General features: G+C 40.1%; 1 protein-coding gene across 1 annotated transcript in view; it reads right to left on the bottom strand.

The window, feature by feature from the left end:
• LOC118721675 (complement receptor type 1) overlaps positions 1-14,373 on the bottom strand; it is a 76,708-nt gene that overhangs the window by 38,483 nt on the left and 23,852 nt on the right. Inside the window, exons 10-17 of the mRNA XM_045583412.1 lie at positions 11,924-12,103; positions 10,954-11,053; positions 9,955-10,040; positions 7,129-7,521; positions 6,060-6,236; positions 5,863-5,965; positions 4,967-5,052; positions 2,520-2,747 (exon numbers count right to left, since the gene is read on the bottom strand). Of these exons, the coding sequence (XP_045439368.1) occupies positions 2,520-2,747; positions 4,967-5,052; positions 5,863-5,965; positions 6,060-6,236; positions 7,129-7,521; positions 9,955-10,040; positions 10,954-11,053; positions 11,924-12,103 (1,353 nt within the window). The remainder of the gene's footprint in view (positions 1-2,519; positions 2,748-4,966; positions 5,053-5,862; positions 5,966-6,059; positions 6,237-7,128; positions 7,522-9,954; positions 10,041-10,953; positions 11,054-11,923; positions 12,104-14,373) is intronic.

The raw sequence follows: 14,373 nt of genomic DNA, 5'->3' as shown, positions 1-14,373 counted from the left end.
GAGTATCAAGTGAGCAATGAGACTTCCACTCAACCCTTCTTTCTCTCCAATTAAGTTGATATATAAGCACATAAACAGTCTTACCATAATGGCAAATATTTTCTTCTTTTTGAAGTTACCTTAGGATGGTGCTTTCCAACAACATCTACTCATCAAAAAATTTTGCCACTTGAAGACTATTTACCTTTCTGAACTTTCTCCTCATAGTTCACCAAAGGAAGACATTTAGCTAATGGTTTTACATGTCAGACCTCCTAACAGAATGCCTAGAGTTAACCTAGAGTTAATCATTCATATCCTCATTTATTGGTGTCAATGTACCTTTGTATTGAATATATCAAGACATATTTTATCATCTCTTTCCATTTATTCCTCCTTGTCTCTTTCCCAGGATGCTCATCATAAGTTGCCCTTCTGGCACTAAAGAGCAGTCACTACTTGTAGTGGGTTGAATGATATTTCCCCCAAAGAACTAATTTGAAATAGGGGTGTTTTCAGATATAATTAAGGTAATGATAGTGAAATGCGATTATCCTATGTTACTAAGATGGTCTTAAATTCAATGACTGGTGATAAAAGAAAAGAAAGGGAGATTGGAGACACAGAGACAGAGTGGAATAGGCCATGTGAAGACAGAGGCAGGGGTCAGAGTGATAAGCCCACAAACCAGGAACCATGAGAAGCTGGAAGAAGCAAAGAAGGATTCTCCTCTAGGGCCGTAGGAAGGATGGGGGCCCTGCTAACACCTTGATTTCAGACTTCTAGCCCCATTATCTATGAAATAATAACTTTTTATTACTTCAAGCCACTTAGTTTGTGGTAATTTGTTATGGCAGTCCTAGGAAACCAATAGAATATTCTTCTTATTCTGATGCTAAACTAGACATTTAAGGACAAAGACAAATAGATTAAGCCATTAAGCAGCATCCTCTCAGAAGTTATGTCTTCTTTATGAGAGGGTATATTGTGTGCTGCACATTTGAAATAGAATTTGAACTCAACTGTCTCTTCCGTGGAGGAGACTGCTTCTGTTTGCCAGTTCAATGGGCCTGGATGGGATCTAGGTATCTGCATTTAAAGAAATATCATTAGATTCAGATATAGAACACCCAGTTGGAAGGCGAGAGAGATCCAAGAAAAGCGAAATGCTTTTCATCATGCATGGCCTTTTCTCATTGGACTGCTCTTCTCTCAGGGCTTCCCTGCAGGGAAAGAGGTACCGAATTTTTCGGACCATAAGACGCACTTTTTCCCCCCCAGAAGTGGGGGGAAAAAGTCCCTGCGTCTTATGGTCCAAATATAGCCTACACATATACTTTAAAAAAAAAGTTTTTTTACTTGCCCGGCTCTGTGTGGTCTCTGTGTGCTTGCCCGGCTCTAAAATGGTTCCAAATGCTGCTGTTTACTTTACAGAGTTGATTACATGTGTTTATGACTGTGATGTTGGGTTTTAATGCACATAAAATATTTTAGGACACTATTTGTTTCAGAATCTTTTTTTCTCCATTTCCCTTCTCTAAAAACTGGTGCGTCTTATGGTCCGAAAAATACGGTATTCCAAGGCTGGCGCTGCATGGAGGCTACTCCATGCTTCATTCTTAGGAAGGCCTCAAGTCCCAGGCCATCCTCTCCAGTCCTTAGAAAGAAACAGTGTCTTCCTTTTTGTACTGTTTTCCTTGAGCTGATCTTTCCTTGGTTCTTCTCACTCCCAGAACAAACAGAAGAGTTCAAGGACAGATTAAGAAGGGCCCTTAGGTGAGAGCTGACAAATGGGCGAACTTTGAGTTGAGGTCTTTAAGCTGTAAAGGTATAGTGCAGTGGTCAGCAAACTGCGGCTCGCGAGGCACATGTTGCTCTTTGGCCCCTTGAGTATGGCTCTTCCACAAAATACCACGTGCGGGCGTGCATGTACAGTGTGATTGAAACTTCGTGGCCCATGGGCAGAAGTCGGTTTTTGGCTCTCAAAAGAAATCTCAATCATTGTACTGTTTCTATTTGGCTCTGTTGACTAATGAGTTTGCTGACCACTGGTATAGTGAGTTTATTTTGTGACTTAACCTATTGAGCATAAGTCTAGCTAAAGCCTTAGCTAAATAATATCTATATTGCCAGTTTTATCCTTTGCATGCCCATGACCTTTTATTTAGAGGGTGCTTTATCAGTTATCGTGATATTGGTTAGTGTGCATAGACAATTGTTTTTCTGTCCTCTCCAAGAAATATAGTTTTCTTCCTGATTTACACAGAAAGTGCTTACTATCTTCTCTTCACCCTGCCCCTTTCTCCTCTTCCCCTACTCTCCTCACCACTTACCCAGCGAGATGAATTATTAGCATCTTCCCTGCTCAGTCATAGCTTGGCACTGCTGGAACCATTTGTTTCAGCGATGGCATGTAATCTGACACTTCCACTTATGACAGTTAAGCTCACAAGCAAACACTGTAATCTTACTATAGAAATATAAAAGTTCTGGTACAGATATTCTGAGCCCTCTTAGGGTATATGCAGGTGGGTACTGACCAAGAGGAACAGAAAGTTCGCAGCGAGGGGCAGGGCCGCTCCAGATGCCTTTCCCTTGACTGTCACTTGTGCAGCGGATGGTGCGCTCCCCAGTGAGATTGAATGTCATCCCTCTGCCTGGGTGGGGGTCACATGTATAAGATATTTCCATTCCATAGGGAATGTCTCTGAGAGAAGTTCCTGTATGGCTTCCATTAAGGATGGCAGGGGGATCTCGACAAAAGATTTCTAGAAAGAAGACAAGAGCCATAAATTATATTAAAATGTTTAATCTGATTTGATTCTACATGTATGATACGATGACTGCATTGCCAATTAAAGAACAAGTAAGCTGAGACCGGTTTGGCTCAATGGATAGAGCGTCGGCTTGGGGACTGAAAGGTCCCGTGTTCGATTCCGGTCAAGGGCATGTACCTTGGTTGCGGGCACATCCCCAGTAGGGGGTGTGCAAGAGGCAGCTGATCGATGACTCTCTCTCATCGATGTTTCTAACTCTCTATCTCTCTCCCTTCCTCTCTGTACAAAATCAATAAAATATATTAAAAAAAAATAAAAAAAATAAAGAACAAGTAAGCTCTTAGGAAGCATATGAACTGTAAAATAAATATATTATCTTGAGGACTAATTATCAAATCCTCTACCGAGATTCAGTTCAATTACAAGACACCTAAATGAACTTGTATGCATTCATATAAGCATAACCAATGGACACAAGACACTGGGGTTGGGATGGGGGTATGAGGTAAGAGAGGCCAGGGGGAGGCCATGGGGGGAAAAAGGAGTCATATATACTACTATTTGTAATACTTTAAACAGTAAAATAAATTTTTTTAAAAGATACCTAAATCAATGCTATTACAGAAGTCCAAAAGAAGTTTTAGCAACCTGAACTCTTCAGAGAGTTAAGACTTCTGGATAATTGAAAGCTTATTCATTTAAAGTAAAAAAAAAAAAAAAAAAAAAAAAAAAAGATGCTGCCTATGACCTTTCTTTCCTCCCCTTCATTCTTCCTTTAACTCATTCCAATCAAGCACATGCTCCCAAAACTCTACTAAAACTGCTTTTGTCAAGGTCACCCATTACCTCCAAGTCATTAAACCTACTGGTAATTTTCTGTCCTCATCTTATTTTTGACTTCTCTGTAGAATTTGAAAGGATTGCTTGGTCTCATCTTCTTAAAATCATTTCTCTGCTTGGCTTCCAAAGATACCCTCATCTTCCTGGTTCTTCTCTTAAAGCACCGGCTGCTTTCTCATCCCTTCTACTGATTCCTCATATTGCTGAGTGCTCAATGTTGGGTTTCGGAGGCACCACCCATGCATCCGCTCTATGGACACATTCGCCTACTATGCGACCTCACTTAGTCTCTACTTTAATCTCTATGTGTAAACCACCAGCACATTCTGTCATTTCTACCTTCTGGATGCATCCAGAATTTGAGTACTTCTTACCACCTTTCCCACTGCTATTCTAGACTAACATTTCTGATTACACTTTAACAGTAGCTTCCTAGTTTGTACTATCAGATTTTCTTGGCTATACCTGACTTTTTGGCCCCTCGGCTATTCACTCTACACCAGCTACATAAGCTTCCAAGAAAATGTTAGAACAGGCTTTTTAAAGGAAATTCCAAGAAAATATCTGCCTTGGGTCTTTCTTTGCACTTCCTGTTCCATCTGAATGGAATGTTCTTCCTCCATGTAATTCACATTGGCATCAGCTAACTGCTGCCAATGCTTAAATGTTACTCCCTTCTTAAGGACTTCCTTAATTGCCTTACTTAAAATAGAAACATTAATCATTTTTTTGGCATTCCTTATTCCCATTCCCATAACTATTCTATTCATTACCTTGTTTTTCCCCTTTAATAACACTTAGTGTTATTTGAACTTACTTATCCATGTGCTTCCTTGTCTATTTTTTTTTAATTCTTTCTTCCTATCCAAGAATATAGACAAAAGGGGGCAGGGACCTAGTGTATCTTGTTTGCAGGCATAGTCCTGGTGTCTAGAAGACTGTTTGGCCATAGCAAGTGCTAAAAAATAATATATGGATGAATAGGCGATTTAGAAAAGGATAGAAAAGCTGAAATGTGACTGTCACTTTTACCAGGGAAAAAAAGGGAGAATTTGACAAAACTTCAGGCCACAAATTTCTCTCCATCTATTATACAAAGCATTTCTCCCCATGTATAGCACATATCGATAGTATGCTACTAAATATTGTTGGATGGTACCCAAAACACATGATGCTCAGGTTCATTTACCCCAAAAGCATTCTTTTTAACTAACACACAAAGAAATATTTCTATCAAAAATGAAGATAAACAGAGAAGCAGACACTTGATAATCTCATGAGGCAAAATCTCGGTAAGAAAATAGAAAGAAAAAGTGAGAAGAAGAAGAAGGAGAAATATTCAGACCTGAGCACTTATCCCTTCTACTCACGTTCGCACACAGGAGCGCTGTTATTCCAAAGGCTCTTCATTCCAACCAGGACACAGTGACTAGTAGGACTTCCCTGTAAGTGAAACCTAAGGGACAAAAGCAGGAGTGACGGAGTGAGCGTACCCTTTCTCTCTTCCCTTCATGGTCAGATCTCAGCTCCTTCCTTTCTCCTAAAATACAGTGTAATTCCTCAGTTAAACCCCCAGTGGAAAAGCTCAGCTCGTTTGGTTTCTTGGGATACAGGCTCAGAAAGCAGAACATTTTGAAAAATGGTAACCTCTACTCACTGAGTAAAAGTCCTGTCCCAAAGAAGGAACAAGAAACAGGCAGGCATTTTCCTGACCCGGCCCCAGGCCTCCAGGAGGCCGTCTTTCCCCGACTGCTCTGATAGCTCGCTTGTTGTCATCAACAAGGAGGAAGTTTTTCCTCTGACACGAAATGTAGCGTTTTCTTTTCTTAATGAACCAGAAGGACACAGCTCCTGATTCAGATGGGCAAATCATAGAACGGGAGGGAAGATATCAGAGACTGTACTTTGCACCAGTATACTGGGAATATTCCTAAATGACATTTATGGCATATGTGGATTATTGAAGAGCAGAGCCAAAATAACAAAACAAAACAAAAGAGGAAAAAAAAGGAAAAGAAGAAGAAGAAGAAGAAGAAGAAGAAGAAGAAGAAGAAGAAGAAGAAGAAGAAGAAGGAGGGAGTTCAGGATTCCTTAGAGCATAATTATCCTAAAACATCTGGTTTCTTTTCAGAATGTTGGTCTCCTGAATGGCCTCCGGATCTTCATGGAATGACTGTTACTTAATGACTGTCCAGGAATCCTTATAATTGTTAACCCCGATAATGAATGCACCTGTTGAAGAGGGGTCTATCCAGGTCACACTCACCCCTCATCACAAACGAAGGACACTCTGGCTCCAAGCTGGAAGTTCAGTGGGAGGAGCACACGGCCATTAGGAAGTTGGTCCCTGAAGGCAGCACATGATCTCACTGGAGAGAAACAAATGAGGAGTGAGACTGCCATGGGAGGTGCAGAGACATTCATCTGCCAAAAGTGGGGGGGGGGGGGGGGGAGGGTGGGCACCTGCGCAGATGGGGGCGGCTGGGCTCCAGGCTCCCTGGGGCGAGCAGCGCAGAGAGGCAGCCCCTCTGAGGTCATAGCCAGGCTCACAGCTGTAGAGCACTTCCTGCCCAGGAGCAAAGCTGTCCTTGTCGCTGGGGCTGTGCTGGCCATGCAGGATCTCTGGAGGCCGCTGACAAACTGGGGAAAGAGCAGGCACAACGCTCCTGTCAGTGATATATTCTTTGCTAAATCTTAACTCTTCCAAGGAGTCAGGAACTCATAAGTAGAGGGTTCCCGTCTAACAAAGGGCCTGACACATGTGCATTCTATTCCTGGCATGCGATTTGGATGATTTCTTCAACCTCTGAAAGACCAAGCTAATGTCACAGTCAGATAGATAATAGCCCTCTTTCTTTCTTTCTTTCTTTCTTTCTTTCTTTCTTTCTTTCTTTCTTTCTTTCTTTCTTCTTTCTTTCTTTTGTTTAGTAAATGTATATTTTATTGATTTTTTACAGAGAGAAAGAGAGAGGGATAGAGAGTTAGAAACTTCGATGAGAGAGTAACATCGACCAGCTGCCTCTTGCACACCCCCTACCGGGGATGTGCCCGCAACCAAGGTACATGCCCTTGACAGGAATCGAACCTGGGACCTTTCAGTCTGCAGGCCGATGCTCTATCCACTGAACCAAACCAGTTTCAGCGAGAATAGCACTCTTTCAAAAAAGGACTGTCAAGGGCTGTTGAAAGGATGCACAGACAGTACTCATTACACAGCTGACCAGAAGGCTCAAACCCTTCTCTCTGACTGAGAGCTGGTGCTTTGCCCTGAGAACTGCTCAGGAGGAGCATCCCAAACGCCCCCTTCCCTGATGAATTATGTTCTTGCTTCTCAGGATGAAGGCACACCCACAGGAGTGCAGGCACCCACACCCCTTCTTCCTTTCATGCTTCCTGCATCACCCCTAGAAAATGTACTCACCCTGCTCCCCACACATCTCCCTCCCAGAACAAACACTGAACTGGGGGTCCTCCCACAGCTCCCGGCACCCACAGCCCCCCACCCCCACCCCCGAGCCTCAGTCAGACTCACCCCGGGAGCAGCTGGGCAGCTCGGGCCCCCATCTGTTCTGGGGCTGGCAGCGCACACGGGATGGACCTTTCATGGCAAAGCCAGGCTGACACCGAAAGCTCACGACTTCATTTAAGAAGAACAAGCTTCTGTTCTCAGACTCCCTGATGGCATTCTCCACGTGCGGAGGCGTGCACTTGTTAGGTATGATGCACTGAGGGGCGGGGCCGCTCCAGTGGCCCACTTGACCTGTGCTGGTGCAATATATGGACCTCCCGCCCACCAGTTCAAACTTTTCTCTTCCAATCCCAGGTTTGCAGCGATAGGTCACCACTATTCCGTAAGGAAAATAGTCTCTGCTGTTGCTGATGAAATCTCCGTTGTCGATGGTTGGTGGTGGCTTACAATGAATACCTGGAGAAGGGATAGCAAGTTAAACAAAACCTCAATTTCTTAAAGTCATATCTTATATAATAAAAGGGTAATATGTAAATTTACCCTAATGGCAGAAGGACCTGGAATGATCAGTTGCGATGATGTGCACTGACCACCAGGGGGCAGACGTTCAATGCAGGAGCTGCCCCCTGGTGGTCAGTGCGCTCCCACAGGGAGAGCTCTGCTCAGCCACAAGCCAGGGTGATGGCTGTGAGCACAGTGGCAGTGGTGGAAGCTTCTCCTGCCTCCTGGACAGCACTAAGGATATCTGACTGTAGGAAGTGGGCCTAAGCTGTCAGTTGGACATCCCTCGAGGGTTCCCAGGTTGCCAGATGGATGTCTGAGCGCCAGTTTAGGCCCTATCCCCTTGGGAGCAGGCCTAAGCCGGCAGGTGGACATTCCCTGTGGGGTCCCGGACTGAGAGTGGACGCAGGTGGGGCGGAGGGACCCCCCCAGAGTGCACAAATTTTCGTGCACTGAGCCTCTAGTTTAATTATAAATGTTAGTAACCAGTTTTTAAAAAGCCCAAATTACCAAATACAAATATTTATAACCCTTGGGCTCTTGTCAAATCTTTTCTAACATACAGACTTTATGTACAATTGTAGATTCTGTAATCACAATACTATGGCTCCTGCTCTTCTCTATGAACATTAGTTTAATAAATGTCGATATACAGTCCACATGCTTCTCATGTTATGTGAGGACTTTTATGTTCCTTCACTATTCTTAATTCAGTTCTCTTGCTATAGAAGTAATTCAGCTATATTCTACTGCTGAGTAATATGATGTAGCATACATATAGCTTCTTTATCAAATAAATAAGCACAAAAAGCTCTTGCCCAGTTAACAAAAATATGCAATATTGCACATGACACAATAATCATGGATTCAGAAGTAATAAAAATAACTGAATATATGTGCTAGTGACTAGTCTATGCTAAAAATTTAGAAAATATAGATATAAGAGATAGAGATATTTTTGTCAATATTGACTCAGGAAATGGTAGAAGATAGAAGTGGGAAAACGTATCAAAAATGCTACTCCTAAAAAGATAGGAAGCACAGATAATTTTATAGACAAATACAGTCTAATATTTAAGTATCAGATAACTCCTAGATATTTAAAAGAATTCCTGAGCATACAAAATCTTTCTACCGTATAGTAGGAACATTTATTTATTTTTACTTTTAAGAAAAGACTTCAGATTATATTTTCCTGCAGAAAATTTATGAAATAAATAAAAAAAACCTTTAAATCTATTATCTATCAAGAAACACTGTTAACTGTTTAATGTATAATTTTAACATACATTTTTTTCTAAAATATCTTTGTTGGCTTAATAATATTTCAGTGTAAGAATGTTCTATCTCATTCCATTTGGAAGAGCTGTCTTTCTTGGCTAATACATTCATTCTGGTATATTTTAAACTTTATTTTTTTCTTGCAGAACACATGCTTTGTTCCTTTAAATTTTTCAATATATGTATATTTATTGAGTTGGAAATAATGTGCATATGCAAAATACTAATGTATTAAGTACTTTAAAAACAGGTAAACAGAAATGTTTAAAGCACAAAATAAAACTAAATATATTCAGAGATTGTATTTTCTTCCTAATTTCCAAAGGATCATCTCACTCCTGTTTGGATAACATTATTTTTGAAACATTGTTTGAAATATGCTCAACATTTATATTGTTTTTGGCTTTTTCACTATCACAAACAATAATGTAGGTAAGAGGGGGAAAACATGGTCATTATTTTTTAAAGGATAAATCAGAAAATGTCAAATGTCTCAATGAAAGGCATGTATACAGTTAAGGGTTTTGACATCTATTGTATATTGGCCTTTTAGAAAGTTTGTTCCCACTTATCCTATTAGCAGTTGTTTGTGAGAGTGTTGATTTCTTCACATTGCCACCAAACACAGGGCTGTATCCCCTTTACATTCTTGGCTAATTTGTGATTGCTCATTGCTCTTCCTACCCAAAGTGTAGGAAGCTCATATTCCAAACAACTCCCAAGAAGACAGCATGCCACTGTTCAAAGAATAGGAAGGAAGGGAGACAGCCACTGCTTCGGTATATGACCCGATGCTAAGAGTGGGCAGAGAGGAAGCTGGGCTACTTTCACTAACTTTGTGTTTGTTTACTTCAGCGAAGAGAGTGATCTTCAAATGGGAAGTGCTCAACCAAGAAAGGAGGAAGTTGGGGGCTGTTTTAAATTATACCCCAAGATAAGGGAAATCCAGGAGGAACTAGAAGTCTGGAACACTGTGAACACTTTTCAGAATAGGACTCTTTTCGGAAGGATACCCTTGCCAAGATGGATGAGATGGAGTCTTCCTAATTCTCGGGGCACACCGCTAGGATGAACTGGTGGGATGGACGGGAAGAGATGTTAACTCACGTTGACAGACTGGTGGCTCCCTATCCCAAATGGCAGTATTGCTTGAGAGGATACATTTGACAGATGAGTGACCTATGAGTTGATACCTAAAAGCAAAAAGTGAAAATTATTCCATCCACCTCCCATGAGCTTCCTCACAGCACGCATACCTGGCAGATTCGCCAGAGTACAATCTGGGTGAAGCCTACGGTATGGCCCAAACTCCACGTATTCTATCTGTGTTTTCTCATTTCTCTTTTCCTACCCTCTGATGATTGAGAGGGATATTTCACCTTTAATTCCTCAGGGCAATACCCTGCTTCTTAATTTTTGGCTTCATTGTGGATTGTATGAGAACCAAAATAAAATAATTCGCTTGTAGAACTGTTTGCTAATTTCTTAAATCCTGTTATATTCTCATATTATTTTTGTCATTTTAAAACTTATTTGCATTTTCCTGATATACACATATAATGAACACTGTTATGTAATTTTAATTTAGGCAAGTTTCTTGTTAATACCATGTTTGATGCTTTTAATCCCATTTAGAAGCCATTGTCTTTCAATAGGAAGATGAAACCATTCAGATCTACTGAATTAAATGGTATTTTTGATCTTGCTTTTGTCTTCATTAGTTAGACTACTGGCTTCATAGTGTCCAAAGATGAAGATGCAGCAATGAATAAAACACATCTGCCTCAGACAGGAGGGACTTGTTTTGGCAGAAGAGACAGATATATCCCTTATTGTTCCCTTTTCCTCTTTCTTATTTTCTGCAGTATAGGAACCAGATAGGTGAACCTCTTTTAGGTATTCTATTAATTGGGAAGTTAATTATTATCCAATTTTATTCCATTAGAAATTTCATTTCATGTGCATATATAGTGTAATTACTCAGCACATATATTAAACCTATTTTCTCAATTTTAATGTCAAAATATATATATACTTTACTCATTCCCTTTGTAATATAAGTCTATTCTGCAAATCTTGACCCAAGAAATGTTATTGTCAACTCACCCTTCATTACAAGAATAATTAATGCTGGACCCAATATGGATGTCTGTGTTAATGTGCACCATGCCATTCTTAGGCTCTGCAGGAGTTTTACATACTTTGCCTGTGGAAAAGAAACAGCATTTTGGAGCCAGGTAGAATAATCTGAATTTTTGTAGTACAGAAGGTCCCAGTGTGACTGTAACTTACTAAAGAGTACATGAAATTCTGATGGTTCCACAAATTTTTGCCTCATCAGACTGTGCAAGTTCAGTCACGATCTAAGTACCACTATAAAAAAGATCTCCCACCTACATCTGTCTTATATGTACCTCAAATTGCTCATCAAAATATAGAGGTTAATTATAACCTTATATCCTACCAGTATAATTTTTTTCCTTCCTGGTTATTAAAACAGTATACACTGAGTAGCCAGATTATTATGATCTCTGAACACATAATAATTTGGCCACTTAATATATATCCTATATAATAAAAGACGAATATGCAAATTGTCCCCTCGACCAGGCGTTCAACCAGCAGGCAGGCTGGCTAACCACCCATGTCCCCTTCCCCTGGCCAGCTGGCCGGACCTCACCCATGCATGAATTCATGCACTGGGCCTTTAACATATATATATATATATATTATACACTGAGTGGCCAGATTATTATGCGTTCAGAGATCATAATAACCTGGCCACTCAGTGTATGACTCCTTACATTTTTTTTCCTGGTCTGAAGTTGTTCATTACTTACTTTCCCATAAATAAAAAAAAGGTCCCCCCCACCCCTGCAAATATTTATTAAAACAGTTCATGAAATAAACATTTCAACTAATAATTAGGGATGACCTACAACACCAACTCTTATGTCCACCTACCTGGACATTTTTGAGAAGCAAGGTTTTCTTATCTCTAAAATTTGTAAAAGTTGAAGAAGATCCCATGGAGAGTTCGATAGATAGGGGAAGCTCCAATACAGGTTTTACTCACGTTTACAGACATTCTGGGCACCTGACCACTCCAAGTTGCCTTGACACCTGATAAGGAATGGCCTCCGGTAGTACTCAGGGCCGCATTCATACTTTAAAGATGTCCCAATACGAAATAAAGATTCATTGGTTTGGGTTTTCAACTCAGCAAACGGAAAATGATCTGGAGCATTACAGTAACCTAAAAACCAAGATATCAATAACAGCAGATTTAACATAAAGATACCCAATTCTTTCCCTCCCTCCTTCCCTCCCTTCCTTCTCTCTCTCTCTCTCTCCTCACACATACTCACTCCCTCTCTCTTTCATTAGATTTGATGCCAGAACAAAAGAAAGTTTTAGTTCTGGAAAGATAATTTCATTGTAATTTTGGGAGGGAAAGTTCCACTAGCACCAGCCCATTAGAAAATATACTATCTGGAAAACTATTCTGCTATCTGGTTATATTGCTCATATAATTTGCTGTCAAAGACAATTTCAATTCAATTTTTCACATTTTTAGGGAGCCAAAAAGAGTTCTTCCGCTCAGGTCCCACCATTTCTGTCTGGATGCACGAGATCGTGGGCCAAAAAGGAAATTTTCTTGTACTTCAGTGAATCAAAGCCCCAATGGAGGTTTCACAAGCATGAAAGGAGAACTCAAGGTATTTCTTGACACTAGGAAGGGGCCACCAATTTTGTAGGTCTGATTCCTAAGTAAGCTGTTTTAACACAAGAAGAAAATAAGTAGCATTTCCTTAAAATGAAACAAACAAAACTACACTTATTATTATAAGAAAACATTTGTTTGTGTAAGTGTGAAATATTAATAAATCAAATTCTAGCTTTAGCTCCATGCTCTTGTGGCCTATTAGATTTAGGGTCAAATAATGTGAATCCAAAACAGCACAAAGCTTGGAAAAAATAGAAATCATATGCACTTGGTTTTGGCAATCCCTTCTATTTTAGCTTCTCTTTCAGCTGCCATCCACCTTCTTTCGCGTTATTTATTAAATAGTTATGGCTAGACGACAGCCAGTTCTGCACCCAGAACATTTTCTGTTGGAGGATTTGCAAACCAATTTCTCATCTCTTAAAAACAATTCACTGATTTTTCTCAATATAAAATGTGGCTTATTTGCAAAGTTTTTTAAATAAGAAATGTATTCATCTATATTACTGTTTAGTTTTATCTTACAGCTTAAATATCAACTCTACTAGCTTCTAGATCAAAAAGGACTGAAATTTACCATGAAGGCCAAAACACACGAAAGTAGCCTGGCAGGTCTCCAGTCTAAAAATCTAGCCGATAAAACTAAAGTTGCCATCTTAGATAGGTTTCTAACGAAACCTCTAAAAATCATAAAACTTAAGAGAAGATTGTGTCTTGTTATTGGTTCAGTAAATATGGACTAGGTTTCTACACTGGTAAACAAGCTTAAATGTGTATCCCAAATGGAAGCTCTGGTGAGAGAGAAGGAGAGTAGGACTGATTGGAATGACTTCTGAGTGATTGGAATGACTTCTGTCTGGCTGGGGATCACATGGTCCTTTTCCTCTTATTTTTAAATATAGTTTTTATTGATTTCAGAGAGGAAAGAAGGAAGATAGAGAGATAGAAACATCCATGATGAAAGAAAATCATTGATTGGCTGCCTCCTGCATGTCCCCGGGGATCGAGCCTCCAACCCAGGCATGGAATCAAACCTGGGACCCTTTAGTCCACAGGTTGATGCTCTATCCACTGAGCAAAACCAGCCAGGACGGTCCTTTTCCTTTTAAAATTGTTATTTTCTCTCAGACTTTCCCAGTGTTCAGTATATAATGCCCCTTCTACAATTTAATTTTTCCTTCCCTTATTCACTCCCTCAATGTTGATATCTCAGGGGGGTTGGGTGTCTTAGGAAACCTTCTCCAGACCTTAGAAACACACACAGTCTTTATTTTTTGAGTTTTCCTTTTCCTTTTCTTTCCACCTCAGTGAGAAGATTTCAAAAACTAAAATAACTGGAGGCAAAGGAGCAAATAAACCTTATTTTAATTTAGAGCTTAGCCCAAATTGGCTGTAGTTCGTCTACAATGCAACTCGGTTTTCACGGAGAATGCACAGGGGTCTTGGGCCAAATGGGTAATAAAAAGTGATTTTGCCTGTCCTTATACTCTACTGACCTGTGCTTCCCTCCAGAAACTGTAGATGGCATAACTTATGCTAATTAAAGGCCATAGGTGTTTGCTTTTACTTTCTATGCTTTGAATACATTTTTCTTACAATGCTAGTTATAATTAGAACTACCGCTCACCATCTTCTCTTTTCACCAACTCTCTAGCAACAAAAGTTATCAGATGCTTACATGTTAACACATCTTAAAATCATTTATAACTGATTTTGCATTTAATTGTTTCAAGTGCACAAATTAGCAGGATGCTATAATTAGAAGATTCTGGAAGTTCTAGATACTTCTAGATTCATTT

Source organism: Pipistrellus kuhlii, unplaced genomic scaffold (genome assembly GCF_014108245.1).
Source record: "Pipistrellus kuhlii isolate mPipKuh1 unplaced genomic scaffold, mPipKuh1.p scaffold_m20_p_18, whole genome shotgun sequence".
NCBI classification, from domain to species: domain Eukaryota; kingdom Metazoa; phylum Chordata; class Mammalia; order Chiroptera; family Vespertilionidae; genus Pipistrellus; species Pipistrellus kuhlii.
Note: the sequence above shows the minus strand (reverse complement) of the source record. Positions and strands in the feature narration are given on the sequence as shown.